The sequence below is a fragment of the Ranitomeya imitator genome, unplaced genomic scaffold, assembly GCF_032444005.1.
Source record: "Ranitomeya imitator isolate aRanImi1 unplaced genomic scaffold, aRanImi1.pri SCAFFOLD_1077, whole genome shotgun sequence".
NCBI lineage: Eukaryota > Metazoa > Chordata > Amphibia > Anura > Dendrobatidae > Ranitomeya > Ranitomeya imitator.
This window is the reverse complement of record NW_027194204.1, coordinates 80599-93232: the sequence shown is the minus strand read 5'-3', so window position 1 is coordinate 93232 and position 12634 is coordinate 80599. Positions and strand designations below refer to the sequence as shown.

At 48.4% G+C, this 12634-nt stretch overlaps 1 protein-coding gene and 1 long non-coding RNA gene across 4 annotated transcripts; one reads left to right on the top strand and one right to left on the bottom strand.

Annotated features, from left to right (window-relative positions):
- Positions 1 to 3022: 3022 nt before the first annotated feature.
- Positions 3023 to 7578, bottom strand: LOC138654847 (polyadenylate-binding protein 1-like 2). 3 transcript variants are annotated; one of them, XM_069743521.1, is made up of 4 exons: positions 7502 to 7578; positions 4330 to 4536; positions 3240 to 3433; positions 3023 to 3160 (listed from the first exon to the last, which is right to left on the bottom strand). In XM_069743521.1, exons 2-4 carry the CDS (start codon positions 4520 to 4522, stop codon positions 3041 to 3043), a joined length of 507 nt encoding a protein of 168 aa, XP_069599622.1. In that variant the 5' UTR covers positions 4523 to 4536; positions 7502 to 7578; the 3' UTR covers positions 3023 to 3040. The 3 variants fall into 3 exon arrangements, with proteins under 3 accessions (XP_069599622.1, XP_069599621.1, XP_069599620.1); XM_069743520.1 differs by lacking the exon at positions 7502 to 7578 and adding an exon at positions 7084 to 7356; XM_069743519.1 differs by lacking the exon at positions 7502 to 7578 and adding an exon at positions 6995 to 7356 and having other exon boundaries at positions 3024 to 3160.
- A 1-nt stretch (position 7579) lies between these two features.
- Positions 7580 to 12431, top strand: LOC138654849 (uncharacterized). Its single transcript, XR_011316496.1, has 3 exons — positions 7580 to 7716; positions 9582 to 9720; positions 11884 to 12431. It is a non-coding gene; the product is annotated as an uncharacterized lncRNA (long non-coding RNA).
- The last annotated feature ends 203 nt before the right edge of the window (positions 12432 to 12634 follow it).

Here is a 12634-nt window from a genome sequence, read left to right as displayed (position 1 = left end):
GGTGGGATATGGGGTAATGAAGGGTTAATGTCACCTTGCTATTGTAAGGTGACATTAAGCCAGATTAATAATGGAGAGGCGTCAATTATGACACCTATCCATTATTAATCCAATAGTATGAAATGGTTAAAAAACAATATCCCATACCTTCCGATGATCTGTCACGTCCCACGATGTAAATCCATCTGAAGGGGTTAAATTATTTTACAGGCAGGAGTTCTGCTATAATGCAGCTGTGCTCCTGCCTGTAAAACCCCAGCGAATGAATGGAAAGTAGGACAATGACCTGTAGTTACCTTCATTCGCGGTGATGCACCATCTGCTGGTTGTCCTCATATGACCTCGAGCGTGGGAACTTTTCAGAATATTTTCCCAGCCTCTTCCAGATGTGCCTTTTCTGGGGTGGCTGGGGGCAGATGTTTTTAGCCGGGGGGGTGGGAGGGGGGGGGGGGGGCGAAAACCATAGACCCTCTCCAGGCTATTAATATCTGCCCTCAGTCACTGGCTTTACTACTCTGGCGGAGAAAATTGCGCGGGAGCCCACGCCAATTTTTTTCACCATTTAACCCTTTAATTTAATATCTAGAGCGCCCAAATTTTGCACATACACACTACTGACATTAGTAGTGTGTAATATGTAACAAAAATGGGGATATGAGATGGTTTACTGTATGTAAACCATGTCTCATATCATGTCGGGTTTGGGAAGGAGATAGCAAAAGCCGGCAATTGAATTACTGGCTTTAAAGCTATCTCTCGCTGGATAAAATATTAACCCCTTCATGACCTTGGGATTTTTAGTTTTTCCGTGTTCGTTTTTCACTCCCCTCCTTCCCAGAGCCATAACTTTTTTATTTTTCCGTCAATTTGGCCATGTGAGGGCTTATTTTTTGCGGGACGAGTTGTACTTTTGAACGCCATCATTGGTTTTAGCATGTCGTGTACTAGAAAACGGGAAAAAAATTCCAAGTGCAGTGAAATTGCAAAAAAAGTGCAATCCCACACTTGTTTTTTGTTTGGCTTTTTTGCTAGGTTCACTAAATGCTAAAACTGACCTGACATTATGATTCTCCAGGTCACTACGAGTTCATAGACACCTAACATGTGTAGGTTATTTTTTACCTAAGTGTGGTGAAAAAAAATTCCAAGGTTTGCAGAAAAAAAAAATTGCGCCATTTTTCCATACTCGTGGCGTCTCCATTTTTCATGATCTGGGGTCGGTTGAGGGCTTATTTTTTGCTTGCCGAGATGACGTTTTTAATGATAGCATTTTGGTGCAGATACGTTCTTTTGATCGCCCGTTATTGCATTTTAATGCAATGTTGCGGCGACCAAAAAAACATAATTCTGGCGTTTCAAATTTCTTTCTCACTACGCTGTTTAGCGATCAGGTTAATGCTTTTTTTTAATTGATAGATCGGGCGATTCTGAGCGCGGCGATACCAAATATGTGTAGATTTGATATTTTTATTGATTTATTTTGATTGGGGCGAAAGGGGGGTGATTTAAACTTATATTTTTTTTATTTTTTTCACATTTTTTTAAACTTTTTTTTAATTTTTGCCATGCTTCAATAGCCTCCATGGGAGGCTAGAAGCAGGCACAGCACGATCGGCTCTGCTACATAGCAGCGATCTGCTGATCGCTACTATGTAGCAGAACTGCAGGTGTGCTGTGAGCGCTGACCACAGGGTGGCGCTCACAGCTACCGGCGATCAGTAACCATAGAGGTCTCAAGGAGCTCTATGGTTACTATGGAGAAGCATCGCCTACCTCCGATCATGTGACGGGGTCGGCGATGACGTCATTTCCGGACGCCCGGACGGATGCGGTAGTTAAATGCCTCTGTCTGCGTTTGACAGCAGCATTTAACTAGTTAATAGGCGCGGGCAGATCGCGATTCTGCTCGCGCCTATTACGGGCACATGTCAGCTGTTCAAAACAGCTGACATGTCCCGGCTTTGATGCGGGCTCACCGCGGAGCCCTGCATCAAAGCAGGGGATCTGACCTTGGACGTACTATCCCGTCCGAGGTCAGAAAGGGGTTAATATATATATATATATATATATATATATAGACAGCATATATGTTGTTACGATTTTTTGAGCACATGGATCCATTGTATGTCCATATGTCGGTTTTGCAAGCCTGCGAGAAAATCTCGCAGTACGGATGCCATACGGATTACATATGGAGGATGCCATGCGCAAAATACGCTGACACACCCTGCCTACGGAGGAGATACGGACCACTATTTTGGGGACTTTTCTACGTAATTTACGGACCATATTTTTATACGCTGAGTGTGAGGCCGGCCTAAGGGTATGTGCACACGTAGAATGGTCCACTGCGGATTTACTGCGTTTTTACACCTGCGGTTTTCTGTTATGGAGCAGGTGTAAAACCGCTGCGGATCCCGCACAAAGAATTGACATGCTGCCGAATGTAAACCGCTGCGTTTCCGCGCGTTTTTTTCCACAGCATGTGCACTGCGGATTGAGTTTCCCATAGGTTTACTTTGTACTGTACAACGCATGGGAAACTGCTGCGGAAACGCTGCAGATTTTGCTGCTGTGTGTAAACATAGCCTAAGGATCCAGAAAGAGAGCTTCTAACACTTATCTGTCTATTTCTGAGCTCTTCTCAGCTGATTTATGACCACTGACCACAGAAAAGTTGAATGTGCAGGGAGGAGGAGACAAACAGCCTGTAAAAGCCAAAAGGTGCAAATTTTGTAAGGAAACTGAATTGCAAAAATGACTTTTAGCCCCAAATAAATGCAATTAAGTAAAAAAAAAAGTCCCCAGAGGTGGATAACCCCTGCCACTGGCGACATGTAAGTCAATAATCGATTGTGGATTCTTTGTGTTAGGCCGTCTTGGCACGTCTCAGTCTGTATACAGGTCGCGGTTTGCAGACCAGCCGAAGGTCTCCTGACCCGAACCCTAAAGCTTGAAATATGCCTATGAGAATGTTGATTTGGGGTCCAGGAGTCCAGAAATCCCAGACACGTGAAGCCGGCCTTACATGAGGGCATACTTACACTTTCTGGTCATTTAGGATCTTGCCATTCAACGAGTCAATGGCCTTCTGGGCTGATTCGCGGGTCTCGAAATGTACAAACCCATAACCTTTAGATCCATTTTCGTCACACACGACCTGCAACACCTCATATTAATAAGGGACCTTACTACTGCACAGACCTCACACATCCGTATGTGGTGGATGACTGACTTACCTTACACGACATGATGCTGCCAAAAGCAGAAAATGTGTCGTACAGTAATTTACTATCGATGGTCTTATCCAGGTTCTTGATAAAAATGTTGCCGATCCTGCTCTTTATTACGGACGGGTTGCGCTGACACCACATAATGCGCATCGCTTTGCCATTCATGTCTTCAAAGTTCATGGTATCCAGAGCTCGCTCCGCTGGCGGGAAAGGATGGGGGACATTTTCAAAGAAAGAGACTATCAATGACTTTATCCACCTCGGTGACCTCTGCGCCCTGATAGGATGCCATGCCATGATAGGAATTGTTGATCAGCTCCAGCATTCCATGCTACAACATTTTTTACTATATTTTGTTTTGCATTAATTTTATTTAAAAAAAAATAATTTGCAAATTTTTCTTGTTCTAAAATTTTTTTAGAAATCTTGAACTGTTCATACTTTCTGCCCTTTCAGGAAGAGTTTTCAGCAGGCTCCTTATCAGCAGAGGAAGGATGACGGTAACGCTTCTACATACAGCTGATAATACAAGATCCACTAATTACAATAGGAGATGTCACAGCTGACCCTGCTCACCCTCCCTTCACAATGACACTTGTACACGCTCATTAGATGCTTTAATAAAATTATTGGACTCAGGTCTGATGACTGTAGCTATGTACACCTGTTGTTTCCTGAAACAACAGGAAGTTATAATCTATAAAAGCACCCATGTCCAGTTTGAAAGTTGCAAGATTTTTTTTATTTTTAATACATTATATGTTAAGCTAAAAAATTGCCAGAAATTAAAAAAAATATACAGTATTTCAAGCAATAAAATGTAAATTGTGTAAAAATCATTCAATGTGATTGTTTGGTTTTTATTTTTAGGTTGTCTCTCACAGGTGACGTGTACCTACGATAAAAATTTCAGACCTCTGCATTCTTTGTAGGTGGGAAAACATGTAAAATCGGCAGCGTATCAAATACTTATTTTCCCCACTGTATCTACAATCTTGTATGTCCATGATATTTGTGGAACAGTTGCAATATTTCACCCCAGCCTTGTTGCTGGCAGGGCTGCAATGTATAGCTATAGTTGTGTATTGCTTCTCACCGTCCTCCGGCTGCTGGAAATTGATGTAAGCGTAGCCAAGAGACTGACCGGTGATCTTGTCTCTGCATATGATGACTGACAAAATGTTGCCGGCAGGAGTGAACTTTTCATGCAGCATCTCCTCTGTGACCTCCGGAAGGAGATCCCCAACATACAGGGTTGCTGTACTGTGGCTGAGTGCGCTAGTGGCCATTATTAGCAGGGTCACTAAAATAAAGGAGATTGTAAGAAAAACACCTTGATAATAACATGTCAGCATTACATGGCAAGTTAAGTAAATAAGGCAGCACACTGCAGCGCTGAAAGATGCACCTGTTCACACTTAGTCTATGTTTGGATGTGCTGGTCAGGTTTTTGAAAAGCATTACATGGCAGTCACACGCCAAAGCTGGCCATGCACATTAGCCGCAGCCTGACCATAGCTTATCTACACCCCGAACAAAAGGACATTCAACAGGGCGGATCATTCTCTGCCCCCGTCCTCTGTTCAGGGTGAAGCTGGGGACCCCGATACACAGTATAAGGCCTGCCGATCCCGCCAAAGTCAGACAACATTTATCTAATGTGTATGAGCAGCTTTAAAGGGGCTATCTGGCGCTGTAACATTGATGGCTTATTCTTCGGAGAGGTCATCAATGTCTGATTACTGGGGGTGCGACACCCGGTACCCAACCGATCCTGGCGGTGGCGGTGGCGGCTGGAAGTGCTGAGTTGTGGCTCTGTCCAGAACAGCTCCATCGACAGTATAGTGGCCACGGCCAGGTACTGCACATGCCTTCTCTATTGAATAGTATGTGCATGTGTCACTATTCTGTAGACAAAGCTGTGCTGTGCAGCTCCATAACTGAGCAGTTCCGGCTGCCGACGACACCAGGAAGGGCTGATCTCCGGGGGTACTTACCAATCAGACATTCATCACCTACCCTAAGGATAGTCCATCAATGTTAAAGTCCCAGACACATGCTTTAAAGAACTGGTAGATTTCACCGCTTCACTAAAACAAAGTCAAATTGACATCTTGGTTTTTTTTATTCTTGTATTTATGGGTAAATATAATTTTTACAGTAAAATGTAATTTAGTATGTTGAGCCGTTTGGTTTCTACAGCCTCTATGTATCACAGTACATGTAATACTGCAAAACGAGGTAACTGTGAATCCACCAGTGAGCTCATCTGAAGGCCGAATAATTAATTGTCCAAGTTAATTTACACATCAATAATAAAACATACTGATCAGCTAGGCAATTATTAAACTGCGTGCTAAATCAAAGAGTGTTTTGATTCTTTTCAATAAAAAGTTATAACTTTATTAATACAGACAAATACAAAAAATAAAACAATGCCTTAAAACCGTACAGATAAATGTAATGGCAGGTAGGTGTAGAGCAAAATATAATACTAGTGAGGGAGCAAGAGATAAAATAAACATTCCTGGATACAACAAATTTTTCAACAATAGAGCATGCTGAGAAAATACCTCCACTAACTTCAAATCACCAATTGATGAGGAATTTCAATATTAAAGTCATCTATTTACTTATAATTATACTGACTAAAGCGAGATGAAGAAATAGAGGCTCAAACCGCATGCTCTATTGAAATGTTGCTAAATAAATCCTGAACCAAAGTGCTATCAAATGTATGCACTTAGTAATGATAGTGCTTAAAATATGGATTAAACACCCGTACATATGCTGATAGATATTTTCCTTTGTTACAGAGCGAGGGTCTTCAGGTGGGTTACCAGAATAATAAATTATTCCAACAACCTGTGTGTTTATTTCATTAAAAGACTTTGTAATAATGTGTGTGTTTTTTTAACCCTTTACTACTATTGGATTAATAATGGATAGGTGTCATAATTGACGTCTCTCCATTATTAATTAGGCTTAATGTCCCCTTACAATAGCAAGATGACATTAACCCTTCATTACCCCATATCCCACCGCTACACGGGAATGGGAAGAGAGTGGCCAAGTGCCAGAATAGGCGCATCTTCCAGATGTGCCTTTTCTGGGGCGGCTGGGGGCAGGTGTTTTTAGCCGGGGGGGGGGGGGGGGGGGCAATAACCGTGGACCCTCTCCAGGCTATTAATATCTGCCCTCAGTCACTGGCTTTACTACTCTGGCGGAGAAAATTGCGTGGGAGCCCACGCCAATTGTTTCCGCCATTTAACCCTTTAATTTAATAGCTAGAGCGCCCAAATTTTGCACATACTAACATTAGTAGTGTGGAATATGCAAGAAAAAATGGTGATATGAGATGGTTTACTGTATGTAGACATGTCTCATATCATGTCGGGTTTAGGAAGGAGATAGCAAAAGACGGCAATTGAATTACCGGCTTTCTGCTATATCGCGCTGGATGAAATATTAATATATATACATACATGTGTCTCACTGACATACATATACATATATATATATATAGACAGTATATATGTTTTTATTATTTTTTGAGCACATGGATCCATTGTACGGCTGCCATACGGATTACATACGGAGGATGCCATGCACAGAATACGCTGACACACCCTGCCTACGGAGGAGCTACGGACCACGATTTTGGGGACTTTTCTGCGTATTACAGCCGTAAATTACGGAGCGTATTGTCTTACGCCGAGTGTGACGCCGGCCTGACATGTGGCGCTGATTAGAGAACTTACGATTCTAGAATTCTTCACTTTCCTCCGCAAAGATTTCAGGTTGTGCCGACTTTGGACTCACAGACTCTGCACAATATGTCGGTAATCACCTTGTTCCTATCTTGTCTCCAGTCAGATCCTGATGGCGGCTCCTGGTAAACTGTCACTGTCAGGGCACAGCATGGCCGCCTCATGGTGCCAACTGATGCCCACGCGAGGAGCGGGCAGTTACTACGGGGCCGACACGTGTCTGGATCCCCCTTATAATAAAGCATTTTATGCCATAAATGTGCACCAATCAAATAAGACTTCTCCTTTCTGGATCATCACTTATTATATGTTTACGCACTTGTGTGCTCGTGCCTACGGCAGGACGATGGGGGGAGGGGGGGCGGCACGGGAGCAAGTTTTCTTTCTGGTCTTTTTTTTTTTTAAATTAGAGTCCGGAGCCGCCTCCCCCCGCCCCGGGCTCCTCCCCCCGCCCCGGGCCCCTCCCACTTCCCGCCTCCTTGAAGACGTCATACTCACCTACTCCAGCGAAGCCTGGTCTCAGGCTAGAGGCTAAATCCAAGGCGGCTAAAGGACCTCTGGTGACGTCACGCCCATGTGACCGGAAGGGGCGGCGCCTCTCCCTCCATAGAGCAGACAGGAGAAACGGAAGCTGTGGACGTCATGGCGGGATTTCGAGGACTGTGTGCAGGATTTGGGGTGTTTTGGGTTCCTCCTCCATAGTCACAGACCAGGTAAGTGGGAGTCTGCCTGGGGGAGAAAGGGGTGATGTTGCTTGCATGGGGCTGCATGTGCATGCTGGACGGTGGGGGCATCTGCCTGGGAGAAAGGGGTGATGTTGCTTGCATGGGGCTGCATGTGCATGCTGGACGGTGGGGGGATCTGCCTGGGAGAAAGGGGTGATGTTGCTTGCACGGGGCTGCATGTGCATGCTGGAAGGGGGGGATCTGCCTGGGGAGAAAGGGGTGGTGTTGCTTGCATGGGGCTGCATGTGCATGCTGGACGGTGGGGGCATCTGCCTGGGGAGAAAGGGGTGATGTTGCTTGCATGGGGCTGCATGTGCATGCTGGACGGTGGGGGCATCTGCCTGGGGAGAAAGGGGTGATGTTGCTTGCACGGGGCTGCATGTGCATGCTGGACGGTGGGGGGATCTGCCTGGGAGAAAGGGGTGATGTTGCTTGCATGGGGCTGCATGTGCATGCTGGACGGTGGGGGCATCTGCCTGGGGAGAAAGGGGTGATGTTGCTTGCATGGGGCTGCATGTGCATGCTGGACGGTGGGGGCATCTGCCTGGGGAGAAAGGGGTGATGTTGCTTGCACGGGGCTGCATGTGCATGCTGGACGGTGGGGGGATCTGCCTGGGGGAGAAAGGGGTGATGTTGCTTGCATGGGACTGCATGTGCATGCTGGACGGTGGGGGCATCTGCCTTTGGAGAAAGGGGTGATGTTGCTTGCATGGGGCTGCATGCGCGTGCTGGAACGGGGGCATCTGCCTGGGGAGAAAGGGGTGATGTTGCTTGCATGGGGCTGCATGCGCGTGCTGGAAGGGGGGGATCTGCCTGGGGAGAAAGGGGTGGTGTTGCTTGCATGGGGCTGCATGTGCGTGCTGGACGGTGGGGGGATCTGCCTGGGGGAGAAAGGGGTGATGTTGCTTGCATGGGGCTGCATGCGCGTGCTGGAAGGGGGGATCTGCCTGGGGAGAGAGGGGTGATGTTGCTTGCATGGGGCTGCATGCGCGTGCTGGAAGGGGGGATCTGCCTCGGGAGAAAGGGGTGATGTTGCTTGCATGGGGCTGCATGAGCATGCTGGACGGTGGGGGGATCTGCCTGGGGAGAAAGGGGTGATATTGCTTGTATGGGGCTGCATGTGCATGCTGGACGGTGGGGGGGATCTGCCTGGGGAGAAAGGGGTGATATTGCTTGTATGGGGCTGCATGAGCATGCTGGACGGTGGGGGGATCTGCCTGGGGAGAAAGGGGTGATATTGCTTGTATGGGGCTGCATGTGCATGCTGGACGGTGGGGGGGATCTGCCTGGGGAGAGAGGGGTGATGTTGCTTGCATGGGGCTGCATGTGCATGCTGGACGGTGGGGGGATCTGTGTGCGGGGGGGGGGGGGGGTGTCTACCTGCAGAATGGGGCTGATGTTACTCGCATGGGTCTGCATGGTGTGGGGGGCTGATGTCACGCGTTGTGCAGGTCAGTGTGTGATGTCTCTTGCGGTGGGGGGAGCAGGGATGTATAGCGCTACGTGTGTGTGTGTGGGGGGGGGGGGGACAGGGGAGGGGATGAATGATGATGGAGATTTGAGGGATTGATATTAACATGAGAATCTGCCTGATGGTGCGGAGTCCGTCCTGTTTTATTTATTTTTTTTTACATAAAACGTTTTCTCATTAATATTATTGGGCACACATGACGTCAGGTTGATGACTGTCCTATGACCTCTGGGAGCGACACTGCGTGATAACAATGTCTCCAGATCCCGGGCTTTATTGTCCTCGCACGCTGTGCTGGTCAGTATTAGCCCGGAGGCCACTGGTGGCGGCCACTACTTGTGTCCAGGTTTCTGCATGATTTTTTTTTTCTGTTTTATTCTAGGTATTGTCGCTTTTCCCCATCCAGTGACCTCCCTGCAGATGTCATCTCATCACTGGACTTCTCTTCACCAAGTGGAATGCTGGAGCCCCCACAATCCATGCGAGGACCCAAAGGGATGACACTGTGGGCGTCTGATAATGTCAGAGAGACGAGTATAATTCCTAAAAGAAAAAACACCAAAACCTCCCTTTCTCTCCATTTATATTGCTAGGGTCTGTGTCCCCGCCCCGTCCGCTCCTCTGTGTCCCCGCCCCGTCCGCTCCTCTGTGTCCCCGCCCCGTCCGCTCCTCTGTGTCCCCGCCCCGTCCGCTCCTCTGTGTCCCCGCCCCGTCCGCTCCTCTGTGTCCCCGCCCCGTCCGCTCCTCTGTGTCCCCGCCCCGTCCGCTCCTCTGTGCCCCCGCCCCGTCCGCTCCTCTGTGCCCCCGCCCCGTCCGCTCCTCTGTGCCCCCGCCCCGTCCGCTCCTCTGTGCCCCCGCCCCGTCCGCTCCTCTGTGCCCCCGCCCCGTCCGCTCCTCTGTGCCCCCGCCCCGTCCGCTCCTCTGTGCCCCCGCCCCGTCCGCTCCTCTGTGCCCCCGCCCCGTCCGCTCCTCTGTGCCCCCGCCCCGTCCGCTCCTCTGTGCCCCCGCCCCGTCCGCTCCTCTGTGCCCCCGCCCCGTCCGCTCCTCTGTGCCCCCGCCCCGTCCGCTCCTCTGTGCCCCCGCCCCGTCCGCTCCTCTGTGTCCCCGCCCCGTCCGCTCCTCTGTGCCCCCGCCCCGTCCGCTCCTCTGTGCCCCCGCCCCGTCCGCTCCTCTGTGCCCCCGCCCCGTCCGCTCCTCTGTGCCCCCGCCCCGTCCGCTCCTCTGTGCCCCCGCCCCGTCCGCTCCTCTGTGCCCCCGCCCCGTCCGCTCCTCTGTGCCCCCGCCCCGTCCGCTCCTCTGTGCCCCCGCCCCGTCCGCTCCTCTGTGCCCCCGCCCCGTCCGCTCCTCTGTGCCCCCGCCCCGTCCGCTCCTCTGTGCCCCCGCCCCGTCCGCTCCTCTGTGCCCCCGCCCCGTCCGCTCCTCTGTGCCCCCGCCCCGTCCGCTCCTCTGTGTCCCCGCCCCGTCCGCTCCTCTGTGTCCCCGCCCCGTCCGCTCCTCTGTGTCCCCGCCCCGTCCGCTCCTCTGTGTCCCCGCCCCGTCCGCTCCTCTGTGTCCCCGCCCCGTCCGCTCCTCTGTGTCCCCGCCCCGTCCGCTCCTCTGTGTCCCCGCCCCGTCCGCTTGAGAGAGGAATTTTGTGTTAAAGGGAACCTGTCACCCCCAAAATTGACGTTGAGCTCAGCCCACCGGCACCAGGGTCTTATCTCCAGCATTCTGTAATGCATTCTGTAATGCTGTAGATAAGCCCCCGATGTATCCTCAAAGATGACAAAAAGAGGTTATATTATTTTCACCTGGGCGGTCCGATCCTGGGCCTCCCATCTTGATAGGATGACGTCCTCTTCTTGTCTTCACGCTGTGGTGCGCAGGCGCCGGGAAAGGTCAGAGAGGCCTGGGGCCTGCGCACTGCAGTACTTTGCGCTGGAGCCGCAGCGTGAAGACAAGAAGAGGACGTCGTCTGATGAAGATTGGAGGCGCCGGACCGCGATGCCCATCGGACCGGACCTGGACTGTCCCTTGGTGAGTATAATATAACCTCTTTTTCTCATTTTTAATTATTTTTATTTTTGGATACATCGGCGGGTTATCTACAGCATTCCAGAATGCATTACAGAATGCTGCAGATAAGCCCCTGATACTGGTGGGCTTAGCTCGCCCTCGATTTTGGGGGTGACAGGTTCCCTTTAAGCACCACAATACTGTTTTTGCAGCTAAAGCACAGGGGACTTTGGTACAAAATGTGTTTTGCTTTTTGTCATTAATTTGTCTTTAATGTTTAACCCCTTTACCCCCAAGGGTGGTTTGCACGTTAATGACCGGGCCAATTTTTACAATTCTGACCACTGTCCCTTTTATGAGGTTATAACTCTAGAACGCTTCTACAGATCGTGACATATTGTACTTCATGATGGTGCTAAAATTTCTTAAATATAACTTGCGGTTATTTGTGGGGAAAAAAACGGAAATTTGGCGAAAATTTTGAAATTTCGCAATTTTCCAACTTTGAATTTTTATGCCCTTAAATCACAGAGATATGTCACACAAAATACTTAATAAGTAACATTTCCCACATGTCTACTTTACATCAGCACAATTTTGGAACCAAAATTTTTTTTTTGTTAGGGAGTTATAAGGGTTAAAAGTTGACCAGCAATTTCTCATATTTACAACACCATTTTTTTTTTTAGGGACCACATCACATTGAAGTCATTTTGAGGGGTCTATATGATAGAAAATACCCAAGTGTGACACCATTTCAAAAACTGCACCCCTCAAGGTGCTCAAAACCACATTCAAGAAGTTTATTAACCCTTCAGGTGTTTCACAGGAATTTTTGGAATGTTTAAATAAAAATGAACATTTAACTTTTTTTCACACAAAATTTATTTCCGCTCCAATTTGTTTTATTTTACCAAGGGTAACAGGATAAAATGGACCCCAAACGTTGTTGTACAATTTGTGCTGAGTACGCTGATACCCCATATCTGGGGGTAAACCACTTGTTGGGCGCATGGCAGAGCTCGGAAGGGAAGGAGTGCCATTTGACTTTTCAATGCAAAATTGACAGGAATTGAGATGGGACGCCATGTTGCGTTTGGAGAGCCCCTGATGTGCCTAAACATTGAAACCCCCCACAGGTGACACCATTTTGGAAAGTAGACCCCTTAAGGAACTTATCTAGATGTGTGGTGAGCACTTTGACCCAACAAGTGCTTCACAGAAGTTTATAATGCAGAGCCGTGAAAATAAAAAAATAATTTTTGTGAAAAAATATGATCTTTTCGCCCCCAAATTTTTATTTTTCCAAGGATAAGAGAAGAAATTGGACCCCAAAACTTGTTGTAATAATAATAATAATCTTTATTTATATAGCGCCAACATATTCCGCAGCACTTTACAATTAAGCGGGGACATATACCGACAAATTCAATACAAGTT

Excerpts from the sequence above, each read along its gene's own strand:
- LOC138654847 (XM_069743521.1), bottom strand. The coding sequence starts at position 4,522 with ATGGCCACTAGCGCACTCAGCCACAGTACAGCAACCCTGTATGTTGGG. Across the intron at positions 3,434-4,329 it reads TTTCCAGCAGCCGGAGGACG|CGGAGCGAGCTCTGGATACC; the intron begins GTGAGAAGCAAT and ends CTTTCCCGCCAG. Across the intron at positions 3,161-3,239 it reads GCAGCATCATGTCGTGTAAG|GTCGTGTGTGACGAAAATGG; the intron begins GTAAGTCAGTCA and ends GAGGTGTTGCAG.